This window comes from Chiloscyllium plagiosum, chromosome 11, assembly GCF_004010195.1.
Source record: "Chiloscyllium plagiosum isolate BGI_BamShark_2017 chromosome 11, ASM401019v2, whole genome shotgun sequence".
Taxonomy (NCBI): Eukaryota; Metazoa; Chordata; class Chondrichthyes; order Orectolobiformes; family Hemiscylliidae; genus Chiloscyllium; species Chiloscyllium plagiosum.
Window position 1 is genome coordinate 15017280 of NC_057720.1, and position 15941 is coordinate 15033220.

At 42.3% G+C, this 15941-nt stretch overlaps 1 protein-coding gene across 2 annotated transcripts in view; it reads left to right on the plus strand.

Moving 5' to 3' along the window:
- Window positions 1–15941, plus strand: part of lrrc8c (leucine rich repeat containing 8 VRAC subunit C) — a 39487-nt gene that overhangs the window by 15460 nt on the left and 8086 nt on the right. The window contains exons 2-4 of one of the 2 annotated variants that reach the window (XM_043698739.1): window positions 5223–5305; window positions 5882–5923; window positions 9128–9270. In XM_043698739.1, the coding sequence (XP_043554674.1) occupies window positions 5911–5923; window positions 9128–9270 (156 nt within the window). In that variant the 5' untranslated portion in view covers window positions 5223–5305; window positions 5882–5910. The remainder of the gene's footprint in view (window positions 1–5222; window positions 5306–5881; window positions 5924–9127; window positions 9271–15941) is intronic. The other variant, XM_043698741.1, reaches the window with a different exon arrangement.

A 15941-nucleotide genomic window follows, 5' to 3' on the forward strand; every position in this document is an offset into this window, starting at 1 on the left:
AGGGTTGTTTTTCAGACTGGAGGCCTGTGACCAGTGGAGTGCCACAAGGGTCAGTGCTGGGTCCTCTACTTTTTGTCATTTATATAAATGATTTGGATGTGAGCATAAGAGGTATAGTTAGTAAGTTTGCAGATGACGCCATAATTGGATGTGTAGTGAGCAGCGAAGAGGGTTACCTCAGATTACAACAGGATCTGGACCAGATAGGCCAATGGGCTAAGAAGTGGCAGATGGAGTTTAATTCAGATAAATGCGAGGTGCTGAATTTTCAGAAAGCAAACCTTAGCAGGACTTATACACTTAATGGTAAGGTCCTGGGGAGTGTTGCTGAACAAAGAGACCTTGGAGTGCAGGTTCATAACTCATTGAAAGTGGAGTCACAGGTAGATGGGATAGTGAAGAAGGTATTTGGTATGCTTTCCTTTATTGGTCAGAGTATTGAGTACAGGTGTTGAGAGGTCATGTTGTGGCTGCAAAGGACATTGGTTTGGCCACTGTTGGAATATTGCATGCAATTCTGGTCTCCTTCTTATTGAAAGAATGTTGTGAAACTTGAAAGGGTTCAGAAAAGATTTACAAGAATGTTGCCAGGGTTGGAGGATTTGAGCTATAGGGAGAGGTTGAACAGGCTGGGGCTGTTTTCCATGGAGCATCAGAGGCTGAGGGGTGACCTTATAGAGGTTTATAACATCATGAGGGGCATGGATAGGGTAAATAGACAAGGTCTTTTCCCTGGGGTCGGGGAGTCCAGAACTAGAGGACATAGGTTAAGGGTGAGAGGAGAAAGATATAAAAGAGACCTAAGGGGCAACCTTTTTCATGCAGAGGATGGTATGTGTATGGAATGAGCTGCCAGAGGAAGTGGTGGAGGCTGGTACAATTGCAACATTTAAAAGGTACGTGGATGGGTCTATGAATAGGAAGGGTTTGTAGGGATATGGGCTGAGTGCTGGCAGGTGGGATTAGATTGGGTTCGGATATTGGGTCAGCATAGACGGTTGGACCGAAGGGTCTGTTTCCATGCTATACATCTGTATGACTCTGTGACCAAGTCTGTCTGTACTAACGAGCATATCAATAGGGGGCAGCAGTGATAGCCTGTAGCTCTGGCTGGAGCACCAACAGGCAAGGCTTGGATGAGATCAGCATGCAGGTGGGCATGGGGTGAGCAAACACAATGAGGGCAAGTGAGAAATGCTGAGGTGCAGCCTGATCCAATCCTTGCAGTGGGTGTCTGTTTCTAAGCGCAAAGTGTGTGTGCACTGCGCAATGCCAGTCTAACAGGGTGCTTCAGAGATGCCACGATGGTCACTTATGTGGTCAGTAAATGTCGGTGCCAAAGCCCAGAGAAGAAGGGTGTGTGTGTGTGGTCAGTGCCAATACAACAGTGCCCTGACATGCAGTTTGGTCAGAAGCAATTCAAATCTCCTTTGGAGCAAGTGGTGAGCTGAATTTGCCAGGTGCCCACTCTGGGTTCCATGCCAGGTTTTCACAATGTCTGGTGTGTTTTATAAGAAGTAAAACTGAATATTAATGACTAGGAGAAAGTGAGGTCTGCGGATGCTGGAGATCAGAGTCGAGAGTGTGGTGCTGGAAAAGCACAGCAGGTCAGGCAGCATCCGAGGAGCAGGAGAGTCAATGCCCAAAATGTTGACTTTCCTGCTCCTCAGATGCTGCCTGACCTGCCGTGCTTTTCCAGTGCCACACTTTTTGACCCTGAATATTAATAAGGTGAGTTGGCTTGTTAACCAGGCATTTAACAAGCAATAATCCCCTTTAATTGGCAACTCACCACTACCTCGTGAGAAACGTGGCGCTCCAGGTATAGAATATAAAAAAAGGCCTAGTGAGGCTGCTTGTGAAATGTACAAATGTCAAGACATGTCTCTAGTCAAATTCGAACACAATGCTGTCATATCCCATGTCATTCAGACCCTTATGAGATTTCACCTGGTGATGTTTCAATGCAACAAATTAACATCTAGGAAACTGAAGTCATTAGCTGATCAAGTAATACAAAGGGTGAACAGAAATTATCTGGTTAAAGACTCTTGCATTCTATGCTGTTTACCCATGTGGATGAGTGAAGAAATTAGGTTCATTTCTTGGCCTGTGCTAAAGTAACTCGTTTCAGCTCAGGAAATGATAGGGATGTTAATTAGCTTCTTGGCTAGAATTGGAGTAAGAGGAGTTCAATTTACTGGTTTCTCACTCTGACCAATACCAAATGACCTTGCTGAAAGATGTGCATACCTGGTGGGCTTGCCTCTGATGTTTTTTCAATGAGTTGCCAACGTGGAAGAAGATTAGCTATGAATTATAAAACAAATTAATTAAGACTGCAGCATACAAGATCTGCTGTTGAACCTGAATCTTATTTAAAATGCTGGAGAACCTCAGCAGGTGTAGCAGCATCTGTGGAGAGAAAGCAGAATCAATGTTTTGAGTCCAGTGACCCTTCTTCAGAACTAAGACTTATTCCTGTGTGCAGCACTGAAACTGCGATGTAGAACATAGAACAATACAGCGCAGAACAGGCCCTTCGACCCTCAATATTGCGCCAACTAGATGATGCTGTGAGGGGACAGGAGAAGGCAAAAGCAGTAAAACATGTGAATGCGGTTTACTGATTTGATGCATCTTTGCTTACTTCAGTGTGGAAGCTCCAGTGTGTCCATGTCCAAATATTGCTCATTCTTTCCTCTGGGTAGCATCTTTAGGGCAAAAAGCAAGAGTTCATAATTCAGGCTGGTGTTCTTTTCTCAGATGTTAGAGTTGAGTAATTTTTTAAGGAAAATAGAGGCACACAAGTGTAGGCAGGAAAATAAAACAAAGAGAAAGCTGTCTGAGACTCTAGAAGACATGCATATTTAAATCGTAGATGGATTGATGGTGCAAGGCAGCTATGGATTACTTAGTATTTAGTTCAGAAATTCTTGACTGTTATGATGGTCAATATGTTTTTTTTATCAAAGGGCAAACTTGTCCGACTAATTTATGAGAGCTTTGCAAGGAAATCTGAACGACATTGGATAGAGGGGAACCAGTTGTGTTTGAACTTCCAGCAGACATATGGCAAGATAGCTCACAAAAGGCGAAGTCATAAGACAAGAGCCCATGGTATTGGAGGTAGTGTAATGGCATGGATAGGGATTTGGCTCATGGGCAGCAAAAAGTGAGTGGGATAAGGGGATCGCTTTCAGGTTGGCACAGGGGGTTCCACAGGGATCAGTGCTGGGACCATAACTGTTCACAAAAGGAAATGAATACATTGTCATCAGATTTACAGATGACTCAAAAATAAGTGGAAAGGCAGGTTGTGAAAGGGATGCAAGCAGTTTATAGAGAGAGTGGGGAGGCAATAGCCTAGTGGTATTATCGGTGGACTGTTAATTTGGAGACCCAGGTTCTAGTCCTGCTATGGCCGATGATGGAATTTGAATTCAACAGAAATCTGGAAGTAAGAGTCTAATGATGACCATGAATCCTTTGTCAATTGGTGGAAAAACTCATCTGGCTTGCTAATGTCCTTCAGGGATGGAAACAGCCATTCTGGTCTACATGTGACTCCAGACCCACAGCTAATGTGGTTGACTCTTAACTATCCTCTGAGCAATTAGGGATTGGCAATAAATGCTGGCCCAGCCAGTGATATCCTCATCCCATGAATAAATTTTCAAAAAATATTGATAGGTTAACTAAATGGCAAAAATTATGTAATGTGGAAAAATATGAAGATATTCGTTTTGGAACGAGAAACAAAAGAAAATGGTGTTAGTGAAATGCGGAAATCAGCAGAAAGCTGCAACAGAGCTTAGGGGAAAACTTGTGCACGAAATACAGAAAGCAAGTACACAGGTGCAGCAGGTTTTCAGAAAGGTTACTGGAATGTTGGCCCTTATTTCAAGGGAGGAGAAGAATAGGGAAGTCTTACTGCAACTGCACAAGGTGTTGGTGAGCCCACGTCTGGAGTTTTAGCCCCTTATTTGAGAAAAGAAAACATTCATTGGAGGCAGTTCAAAGAAGGTTCCCTAGGGTCATCCCTACTATGGATGGACTGTATTATGTGCAAAGGCTAAACAAATTGAAACTCTACTCACTGGTACTTAGAAGAATGAGAGGTGATCTTAGAGTAAAGGGAAGACCTTTTAGAATGGAGATAAGGAGAAACTTCTCTAGCCAGAGAGTGGTCAATCTATGAAATTCATTGCCACAGCAAACGGAAGAGGCCAGGTCATTGAGTATATTTAAGACAGCGATAGGTAGGTTCTTGAGTATCAAGGAGATCAAGGGTTATGGGGAGAAAGCAGGAGAATGGGGTTGAGAAACTTAACAGCCATGATTGAATGGCAGAATAGACTCAATGTGCTGAATGGCCTAATTTCTGCTCCTATGTCTTATGGTCTTATGACCTTATTGAAACATAACAGATTTCTAAGGGGCTTGACAGAGTAAATGCCAAGAGGATGTTTCCTGTCATGGGAGAGGCTAGGATCTGAGGGCGTTGTCTCAGAATAAAGGTGCCAATTTCAGACTGAGATGAGGAGGAACTTTTTCTCTCAGAGGCTTGAGAGTCTTTGGAACTCCTTGCCACAGAGCTGTGGAGGCAGAATTGTCGTGTACATCTAAGACTGAGATAGAAAGACTCTTGATGAGTAGGAGAATCAAGAGTTAAGGGGAAAGGGCAATAAAGTGGACATGAGGAATGTCAGATCAGCCATGATCCTAGTGAATGCAGGAGCAGGCTAGAGGGGCTGAATGGCCAAAACTATTTCATTTGGTCTTGCAGTCTTTATGTTCATGTTCTCAACATGGGCGAGAATAGTATTTATAACAAGATGCTCTGATCCAGAATGGACATTGAATATGTTCAATGAAGGCTTTCTAAAGGAAATTAGATTAAAATTTGACAAAAGGAAATAATTGTGAGGCTGAGGGAAAGAGCAGGGAAGTTGGACAGAGTGGATAGATTCTTTCAAGAGCAACCTCCAAATAACGCTAGGTCAAATCATTTCCTATATGCTGTATCTTTCCAAGTTTATATGCGGTGTTGCAAATATTAGTCATAACTATCCTGAACCTTCGCTGCTCGTATGAAGCACTTTTCAGGCTGAACTCTGTTGAAGCCAAGTAGAAGTTTTGAAACATGTCAGCTGGATTTTTTTGTGATGTTTATGTTTTCATTCCTCTTTGCAAGTAGCTTTCCCTTTTGTGTTTGGCAGGTTTTGTTGAGTTGGCTCTTGCCGAAGATCTCGAGAAAGAAAATTTTGGTTGCTGTTGTAAGTAGACAACACTTCGCCAGTAGGTAAGTGTAAAAGTTTTCAAATCACTCATGGACTGGTGTTACTATCACCGGAGTCTGGTGCTTTCTTAGATACAGATGGTTAGAAACTGCTGCTTCTCTACAGGGGTCAGAGTTCAAAATGCAGCTCACACCGATTAAATGGCGCAATATGGAATCATTTCTAACTCTCAAAGCAGAGGAGAGGGAGCTTCATTTAGCAGCTAACAATCTCATATTTAATTTTGGGAATATTTTGTACTGACTCTAGATGTTTTAATTGACAAGTAGCTTCCTCTGGGTAGGTGTGACTTCTTAGAAGGTAAAAGACAGATAGTGAAACTTGTGAATGAGAGACACTGGACTGTCTGATCTCATATGCTTCAAATTGAAGCCCCAGTATGACCAGTAGATTCACAATCTTTTCTTATTGGCTTTTCCCTGTGGGTCAGTAATGGAAGAGGGACACGGAATCGGAGGTGCTTTATGCCTAATCATATGAGTTTCCAAATCAAACTAATCTGTGGGTGCATTTTCTGAATCCAAATTAACTAATAGCTCAAGCGTTTATTTATTGGTTTATTTATTTTTTTTTGGCAGATTGGAAACCATTTGCTCCTAATCGCTAGATGTCGGTCCCACGTGCGTACATGTGACTCTGTTTTGTTGTGCATGCTGCAATATCAGAGACCCTTTAAAAGAAAGAGCTCATTAGCTATTTGTGAAAGTCAAATACTGACCTTTAATCACCAGTGGTTATGAGTGACAGTAGGTGGGGTGGTGGAGGAGGCAATGTTGAAGACCATTGTTACTGCAGTGGGGTAAATGCTCCAGAGCAAACATTCCAGATGAATGTGACCTGTCCTGGGCCTGCTAACGGCAGCCTTCATGAGAGATGGTGGGGAGGGGGTGAGTGATGGGATGGAGTGAGAGACGCACTCTGTCCTGGGATATTGGTGAATTCAAGATTGGCCTCAAAGTAACATTCCCCAGACTCAAACATCCTTCTGACAGACATTGTTACGAATGACAGTCCTAGAAAATCTATCATCCATGGAAACATACTCCAGCCTGAGGAAACATAAGAATAAAAATTGAATTTTAAAAATTGGATCAATGGATGAATACATCACAGGATAGAGGTGGATTAATGCATGATGCAGTAGAGACACAAGACATGCTCCAGTGCTTGGGAACGAGTTCACATTTCTGCTGAAACTCTAATCATGATGATTTTGGTCACGAGTTTCTTTCAATCACTCCCTTCTCCGGTAGTACCATGACATGACCATGCGAGCTTGCTCAACACCATCTGCTCTCCAACTTCCAATGAGAGTTGTGATTCTGAAATCAGTGCTGCCACCATATTCAAGAAGTATGCTGTCTAACCTACCTCTATCTTTAATCTCTCGCCTTCCAACTGCTTCTTCTTCCCCTTGGCATTCTGACCGAGTTCACACAAAGAGCACAGTCTCAACCTTATCATTTATTACGCTCCTGCCCTTACACGAGTACTTTTGAAGGAAGCCCCTTCTAGCTCTCCATCACCTCGAATGTCCAGTCCTGGTCCACATTGTTAGTATGAGGTTTGTTATGGGTTTTCACTCATGACCTTATTACTGATGTTATATGTCTTGATAATGTCCAGGAATCATCAGTTCTTACCAGAGAAGTCCTTGAGGTATCTTATATGATCTTTGATGGACAAATCACTGCTTCATAGTTTCTCATCAATGTTCATGATTATCTCATTTTCTTGGGAAGTCTGTGCTGTATTTGATAGACTCTTCATTCATGTATTTCCTAGAACCTCACCATGAAATTCCTTATTAACATCAATGATCTCCTCCACTAAACTTCAGACTGTCTGCTGGTGAACTAATGATTCAATTCTACATTTTAATAGCTTCCTTCAGATCTTTAGTTGCCAAAGGGCATGTAAACTCTGTTCCCCTCAATGTATTGGCTGGATTGCTCCATCCTCAGCAGCTCTGTGACTCAGAGGGAGACGATAAAAAAATTATTTCAGTTCTCTTAAGGTCAGTTCCTTCAAGCGTCCCAAAACCAACCAGCAGCCACTGTCATCTTTAGCCCTTTGTTTATTGATATCCCTTGCTGAACGACCTGCCCAGACCACAAATGGAACTCTTAAATTATTTACTTTATTTTTTGAAGATTATTGTTCCACTTTTTCGTCATCAGATATATATTATTGTGAGTCATTTGAGTCCACAAGCTGTTATTCTCAAAACAGGTCTTTCTAATCTCTTAGTGGGCGGCACGGTGGCACAGTGGTTAGCACTGCTGCCTCACAGCGCCAGAGACCTGGGTTCAATTCCTGCCTCAGGCAAACTCACTGTGTGGAGTTTGCACGTTCTCCCCGTGTCTGCGTGGGTTTCCTCCGGGTGCTCCGGTTTCCTCCCACAGTCCAAAGATGTGCAGGGTCAGGTGAATTGGCCATGCTAAATTGCCCATAGTGTTAGGTAAGGGGTACATGTAGGGGTATGGGTGGGTTTCGCTTTGGCGGGTCGGTGTGGACTTGTTGGGCCGAAGGGCCTGTTTCCACACTGTAAGTAATCTAATCTAATCTAATCAAACCTAGTTAATGTACAAGAAAATGCTTATATACATCTTTCCCCCTCTCTCTGTATGGGTAAGGGTAAGTGCTGCTCGCAACCTTCATTTTTGTTGCATTTATGCCTCTCGTATGTCATCCTAAATACTCTCCCTCTCCGCTCATCCTAAAGCACCATTACCACTCTCCATCCTTCCTTCTTCTTCCATCCTTTAGGCTTCACAATCCACACTTAACACCAGCTAACTGCTACCTCGGATACGCCTCATCCATTTCAATCCTTGGCCCTTCACCTTAGCTGCTCAGTTTGAAGCAAGTTGTTCCATCAGGTTGATGTACTAAACCACCTCAGCCTTGGGTTCAGTAGAAGCCTTTGATCTCTGGGACCTGGTCATAAAATTATTCCGGGCAGTCTTGATCCATTTCTTTTCAGGGTTCCTAAAGGTCTGGAGCAAACTGTACAAAATCACATTAGATAGCTAGTGGAGAAAGGTGAGATCCTGTTTCAGAGGACCAAGATTCCTCACCTTCACCTGACCTCGATTAATGAACTCCTTTCAATTGTTAGTTAATCACGGAGCAAAAGGAGCATAAATTAAAGGCAATGTGCCCATGTCAAAATCAAGTCAGTTGTTTATATTAGGACAAGGCTCAAAAAATTCAAAATGATATCACTCGTGGTGAAGTGATGCTGAATTTCCGATTTTGAAATTCTTATATTGCAACTTCCAAAGAATTCACACAGCATTTTTTAAATTCTCAGTGGGAACTGGGAATCAATTCGCAATCAATAAAGTATTTTTGATGAGTTGTTACTGTTGCAAAATATTAACCTGACCTATACCTTGATTGTACAGATATATATGTCTATGCTAACCCCATGACCATATTAAATTATTTTAGTAGCTAGTCACATATTAAAGGAGTTGGAAATGGATCTTATACCATAATACATTTTACAAAAAATATATGTGCATGGGTGGGATGTATGGGATGATACAGCTCTATGCGTTTGTGTAAAAGCACTGTAAGTGAAATTTCCCATTGAATAAATGCAGCGGCCATCAAAATATTAATGAGATGGGCAGCTCCCTGTCATTAGCATTCCATTAGCAATGGAACAAAACTAACTTTCAGCGCAATGGTCAAGTGTGCAAAATCAGCTTCGATTGCAGTTCAAGGCTTTCACTTAACAACTAACACATACAGATTCACATATGATCATGCAGGTTTTCAAATTATTTCTTTAAAACTCCATCTTGTTTTGACAGGAACTATGATTCCAGTCACGGAGTTTAAGCAGTTTACTGACCACCAGCCTGCGTTTAGAGTGTTGAAACCATGGTGGGATGTCTTCACCGACTACATAGCCATCGCCATGTTGATGATCGGTGTGTTCGGATGCACATTACAGGTACGTTTCCAAAGACTTTAAAAGCTGATGTTAATTGTTTTAGTGCCCTTTAGCCACTTTTGTTTTAATACAAGTGGATGCTGACTTTCCCATTTTGTGATCAATTTTGTTTTGTGGTACTTTTTGAGATGCTTCCTTTAAAACCATATCGACAGCGTCTGTTGTATTCCATGCATCAACCTTCTCTGTCACTTCATCAAAAAAATTCAACTGCTTGAGTCAAATACCATTTGTCTTTTACAAATCCTTCTGCTGGCTCCCCTGAAACCTCTCTCTGTGAGTTATTTATTTCTTTGTTGTTTCTATAAACTTGCCAATCACTGATGTGAAGATGCCCAGCTATGAGGAAAGTCCTTACAATTTTCTGGCTGCCACTCTGAAATCCTCTCGCACCTCCTTTGTATCTAGGAACATCTTGAAGAGATTGACCAACTCTAGTTACTACTGTTTTGCCAGTATCCTGTTACTTGATTAACAGTCAGTGGGGGAGCACTTTGGGGCCAGCGACCATAATTCTATTCGTTTTAAAATAGTGATGGAAAGGATAGACCAGATCTAAAAGTTGAAGTTCTAAATTGGAGAAAAGCCAATTTTGACAGTATTAGGCAAGAACTTTCGAAAGCTGATTGGAGGCAGATGTTCGCAGGTAAAGGGACGGCTGGAAAATGGGAAGCCTTCAGAAATGAGATAACAAGAATCCAGAGAAAGTATATTCCTGTCAGGGTGAAAGGGAAGGCTGGTAGGTATAGGGAATGCTGGATGACTAAAGAAACTGAGGGTTTGGTTAAGAAAAAGAAGGAAGCATATGTAAGGTATAGACAGGATAGATTGAGTGAATCCTAGTATTTACTGTGGAAAAGGATATGGAAGATATAGACTGTAGGGAAATAGATGGTAATATCTTGCAAAATATCCAGATTACAGAGGAGGAAGTGCTGGATGTCTTGAAACGGTTAAAGGTGGATAAATCCCCAGGACGTGATCAAGTGTATCCGAGAACTCTGTGGGAAGCTAGAGAAGTGATTGCTGGGCCTCTTGCTGAGATATTTGTATCATCAATAGCCACAGGTGAGGTGCGGGAAGACTGGAGGTTGGCAAATTGGAGGTGACTATAATAATAAGCAGGAAGGAGAGATGGGAAAATTATAAAGCTCAAAAGCAACAAGTTTGAGGAATCAAAATAAGATGTCTTCTCTGTCAAAAAAGTGAAGTATTACATTCCAAATGAGTAAAAGAAGAATTGGTGCTGTTTAAGATGTTCATCGGTGGAGGTTTTGTGGTGCATCACTGCCTCTGAACCAGACAACTCCACGGTTCAAGTCCCACTTCAGGACTTGATGCTCAAGGAAGGCACTTAGTGGCCAAACATACTGAGTGTTAACCTGAGACTCCTTCCAAAGGTGACCGGCTTAGAGAGCTGGTGAGATTCCCAGTCAGCCCTGTGAGGGGAGGAATATTGGAGCCTCCACCATCACTATCAATACAAACTAAGAGCAGAAGTACATTCCTTGAGCCTGCTCTGCTACTCAGTGAGATTGTGACTGATCTGATTGCACCATGTAGGAGACAGTGAGGTCTGCAGATGCTGGAGATCAGAGTTGAGAGTGTGTTGCTGGAAAAGCACAGCAGGTTAGGCAGCATCCAAGGAGCAGGAAAATCGACGCTTCGAGCCAGAGCCATTAACCAGGATTCCTGATGAAGATCTCCGGCACGAAGCATCGATTTTCCTGCTCCTAGAATGCTGCCTGACCTGCTGTGCTTTTCCAGCATCACACTCTAAACGTGATTGCACCATGTTCCTGCCTATCTCCAATAATCTCCACCCCCTTGCAGAAGTCTCCGAAGACAAACACGTGCATGCAAAAAGTGCAATTTGGGCTCACCCTCTGGCTGAAGAAATTCCTCCTCATCTCAGTTCTAAAGGGTCATCCTTCTCTCTGAGACTATGCCCATGGCTCCTAGTCTTTCCTACTCTAGCAGCAACCTCTTCACTCTATCCAGACCTCTCAGTATGCTGTACATTTCAGTGAGATTCCCATCGTGCTTTGAAACTCCATCAATTCCGACCCAGAGTCCTCAACTGCTCCTCATATGACGAGCTCTTCATCCCCAGGATCATTCTTGTAAACCTCTTCTGGACCTCCTCCAACATTAGCACATCCTTCCTGAGATACATGGCCCAAAACTGCTCACAGTATTCCAAATGTAATCTGACCAGAGCCTTATGCAGCCTCAGCAGTACATCCCTGCTCTTGTATTGTAACCTTCGTGAAATGAATGCTAACATTGCATTTGCCTTCTGAACTGCCAATTGAACCTATCTGTTAACCTTAAGAGAATACTGAACTGGAACTCTGAAGACCTTTTGTGCTTCAGATTTCCGAAGCCTTTTACGGTTTAGAAAATAGTCTACACCTTTATTCTTCCAACCAAAGTGCACAACCTCCCAGTTATTGGGACCAGTTTCTTATAAGAGAACAACTCTGTCATCCTCTGGGATTATGGTGAATTTACTTTCATTAGATTACATTTAGATTGTAGAACCTAAAACATTCCAGTAAATGAGCTGGACATGTATTTAAAATAGTTTATTAAATACTATATATTGAATACATTAAGATGTTTGAATATTGCTTGATAGTTGAATAAAGTTTCGGGCACAGTGGCTCAGTGGTTAGCACTGCTGCCTCACAGCGCCAGGGCCTTGGGTTTGATTCCAACCTCGGGCAGCTGTCTGTGTGCAGTTTGTACATTCTCCCCATATCTATGTGGGTTTCCTCCAGGTGCTCCGATTTCCTTCCACAGTCCAAAGAAGTGCACGTTAGCTGGACTGGCCATGCTAAATTGCCCCGTGATGTCCAGGTAAAAACAATGACTGCAGATGCTGGAAACCAGATTCTGGATTAGTGGCGCTGGAAGAGCACAGCAGCATCCGAGGAGCAGTAAATTCGACGTTTCGGGCAAAAGCCCTTCATCAAGAATAAAGGCAGTGAGCCTGACGCATGGCTCACTGCCTTTATTCCTGATGAAGGGCTTTTGCCCGAAACGTCGATTTCGAAGCTCCTTGGATGCTGCCTGCACTGCCGTGATGTCCAGGGATGTACAAGTGAGTTAGCCGTGGGAGATGCAGGGTTACAGGGTTGGGTTGGGCCTGGATGGGATGCTGTTTGGAGGGTCAATGTGGACTTGTTGGGCCAAATAGCCTGCTACCACACTGTAGGGATTCTGTGAAACAAAATATGCAGGTTGAGTGGTTTGCACTTTTAGACTGTGATCAGTGATGCTCATTCATTGACGGGGATGTGCTGCCATCTTCTGGATTGCAATGGTATTATTAAAAGGAGCTTGCAGTAGATACATGAACTTGTCACGGGGCCATTGTAATCTCATTCTATAGATTTATTTTGCTGTATGAAATTTCCCCTGATAATTTTCATACAACAGAATAAATCTATATATTTACGTGCTTGTTGACTGGTGGTTTTTCTTTGAATAATAACTAAAGCAATGAATATTTGGTAAATTTCACTTATTGCCTTAATTACAAGAACATCACAGTTTGAAAAAACTCTCTGCAGTGCTATAGGTCTGCCTCATTTGCCTCAGTGGGTATCAGTCTTGCCTCTGGATCAGAAAGTTCTTGGTTTACGTCCCACCCAAGACAGTCCAGGTTGAAACTCCAGGAAGTGATGCACTGTCTGGTGAGACAAAAAATTCCCTGAAAAATAATTCCAAGGCACTAGGGCAGTTGATAAGGCTGAAGCATTTTCAGTCAGAAATGCCAAGTGGATGATCCATCTCGGCCTCCTCCAGTGGTCCCCATCATTACAGATACCAGTCTTCAACCAATTCAGTTCACTCTACATGACACCAAGAAGCAGCTGGAGGCACTGGATACTGCAAAGTCTATGGGCCCTGACAACACTCCAGCATTGGTACTGAGGTCTTGTGCACCAGAACATGTTGCACTCATAGCCAAGCTGTTCCAGTACAACCACAAAACTGACATCTACCCAACATTGTGGAAAATTGCCCACATCGGTCCTCTTCACAAAAAGACCTTGGTTATTCACTCTATCCATGTCCCTCATGATTTTATAAACCTCTATAAAATCACCTCTCAGCCTCAACACTCCAGGGAAAACAGCCCAGCCTGTTCAGCCTCTCCCTACAGCTCAAATCCTCCAACCCTGGCAACATCTTTGTAAATCTTTTGTGAACCCTTTCAAGTTTCATAACACCTTTCCTATAGCAGGGAGACCAGAATTGAATGCGGTATTCCAAAAATGGTGTCACCAATGTCCTGCACAACTGCAACTTAACCTCCTAATTCCTATACTCAATGCACTGACCAATAAAGGCAAGTATATCGAATGACTTGTTCATTATCCTGTCTATCTACAACTCCACATTCAATAAACTATGAACCTGCATTCGAAGGTCTATTTGTTCAGCAGCACTCCCCAGGACCTTACCATTAAGTGTATAAGTCCTGCTCAATTTGCTTTTCCAAAATGCGGCACCTCACATTTATCTAAATTAAACTCCATCTGCCATTCCTCAGCTCATTGGCCATCTGATCAAGATCCCATTGCATTCTGAGGAAACCTTCTTTGCTATCTATTAGACCACCTATTTTGATGTCACAGAGTCATATAGCATGGAAACAGATCCTTCAGTTGAACCAGTCCATCAACAGTGCTATCAAGCATTACTTACTGAGAAATAACCTGCTCAATTTGCTCTGTTTGGTTTCCACCAGGTAGATGGATAATGTGAGGCTATGCATGTTGGCAGGTGAATAGAGGAGCTGAATATTATTTGAACAGAGAGAGAGATTTCAGAAGGCTGCAACACAGAGCGATTTGGGGATCCTTGTGCATAAATCACAAAACGTTTGCATCCAAGTTTAGCAAGTAATGAGGAAAGCAAATGGAATGCTGGCCTTTATTTTAAAGGGAGTGAGTATAAAAATAGGGAGGTCTTGCTAAACCTATACAAGGCAATAGTCAGACAATGCCTGGAATATCGTGAAGAACTTTTGGACTCCTTATCTAAAGAAAGATTTTTTTTTGATTTGATGTATTATTGACTAATGTTCTGAGGTACAGTGAAAAATATTGTTTTACGTGCTGTCCAGGCAAATCATACCTTACATAAATACAGCAGGGTAACCGAACAAAATGCAGAATACTGTTACAGTTCCAGAGGATGTGCAGAGAACGATCAACTCCAATATACAAGAGATCTTTTCGTAAGTCTGATAACAGCAGGGAAGAAGCTATTCTTGAATGTTTTGGTATGCATTTCCAAACTTTTGTATCTTCTGCCCAATGGAAGAGTCAATAGAAGGAAGGGTGGTTTTCATGATGGACTGAGTTGCATTCACAACTCTCTGTTATTTCTTACAGTCTTGGGCAAGGTAGTTGCATTACTAAGCTATGGTGCATCCAGATAGGATGCTTTATAGAATTTAACAAACGTTTCGTCCCCTGGCTAGGCGACATCATCAGTGCTTGGGAGCCTCCTGCGAAGCGCTTCTTTGATGTTTCCTCACCAGAACGAAGGACCCGATACCCAACATGAGCAAGACGAATGTAGTGTGCAAAATACCATGCAAGGACTGCACTAAACACTATATAGGACAAACAGGAAGACAGCTAACAATCCGCATACATGAACATCAACTAGCCACGAAACGACACGACCAGCTATACTTAGTAGCCACACACGCAGACAACAAGCAACATGAATACGACTGGGACAACACTACTACCATAGGGCAAGAGGGGACGAAACGTTTTCAACAAAAACTTCCAGCTCGGCGAACAGAACCACAACAACGAGCACCCGAGCTACAAATCTTCGCACAAACTTTGAGAATTTAACACCATTGAAGGCTGTTGTGTTGGGCACTGTCTTCAGCACAGGACTGTAGAGTTTAGTTGGGATAGAGTCATTAAGTGTTGTCTGAGACTTGATGGTTATGCTGTTTAACATGCAAGTAGTTCTGTGCTGTAGTTTCAGCAGTTCGATACATCAGTTTGAGGTACGCCTAGTGCTGTTCCTGACACACTCTCCAGTAATCATCTTAATGGAGCAAAGCAAGCATATGGATTATTTTCTCGTGAGATACATTTGAAAGATCAAACTTTGAATAGCCAAACAGTTGGAGTACTGGGTACAGTGCTGATCATCACTTCATTTAAAGGATGTAGAGGCAGTACAGTAAAGATGAAAATCATAATAGATCTACATGGTTATACCTATTCCAGCTGTACAAGCAGTTGTAGGATTTTCCCTCTAACAGGATATCCACCTAACATGGCAATGCTTATGTTATCCCTTGTAATAAAAATGCAAAATAGATTATGTGTTTTTAGAGAATCCACCAGATAATTACAGCTGTTGGCAGTACAGAACTTGAGAGTTAATGAAAAAAGACACATGTTTTTCATTCTGCACTCATCAGGACATATCACAAGAATACAGTCTCTATCAATAAGAGCCTACTTGAATAGAAAGCAGTGTTCCCCTTTAATGAAGGGTCAGTAACGAGGAGGCATAATTATAAGGCACAAGGTTTGATTTGGATTTGAGAAAAAGAGGGTGTTGGGAATCTGGAATGCATTGCTTGGGAAGGTACCTTTAATAAGTATGTGGGTAAGCAT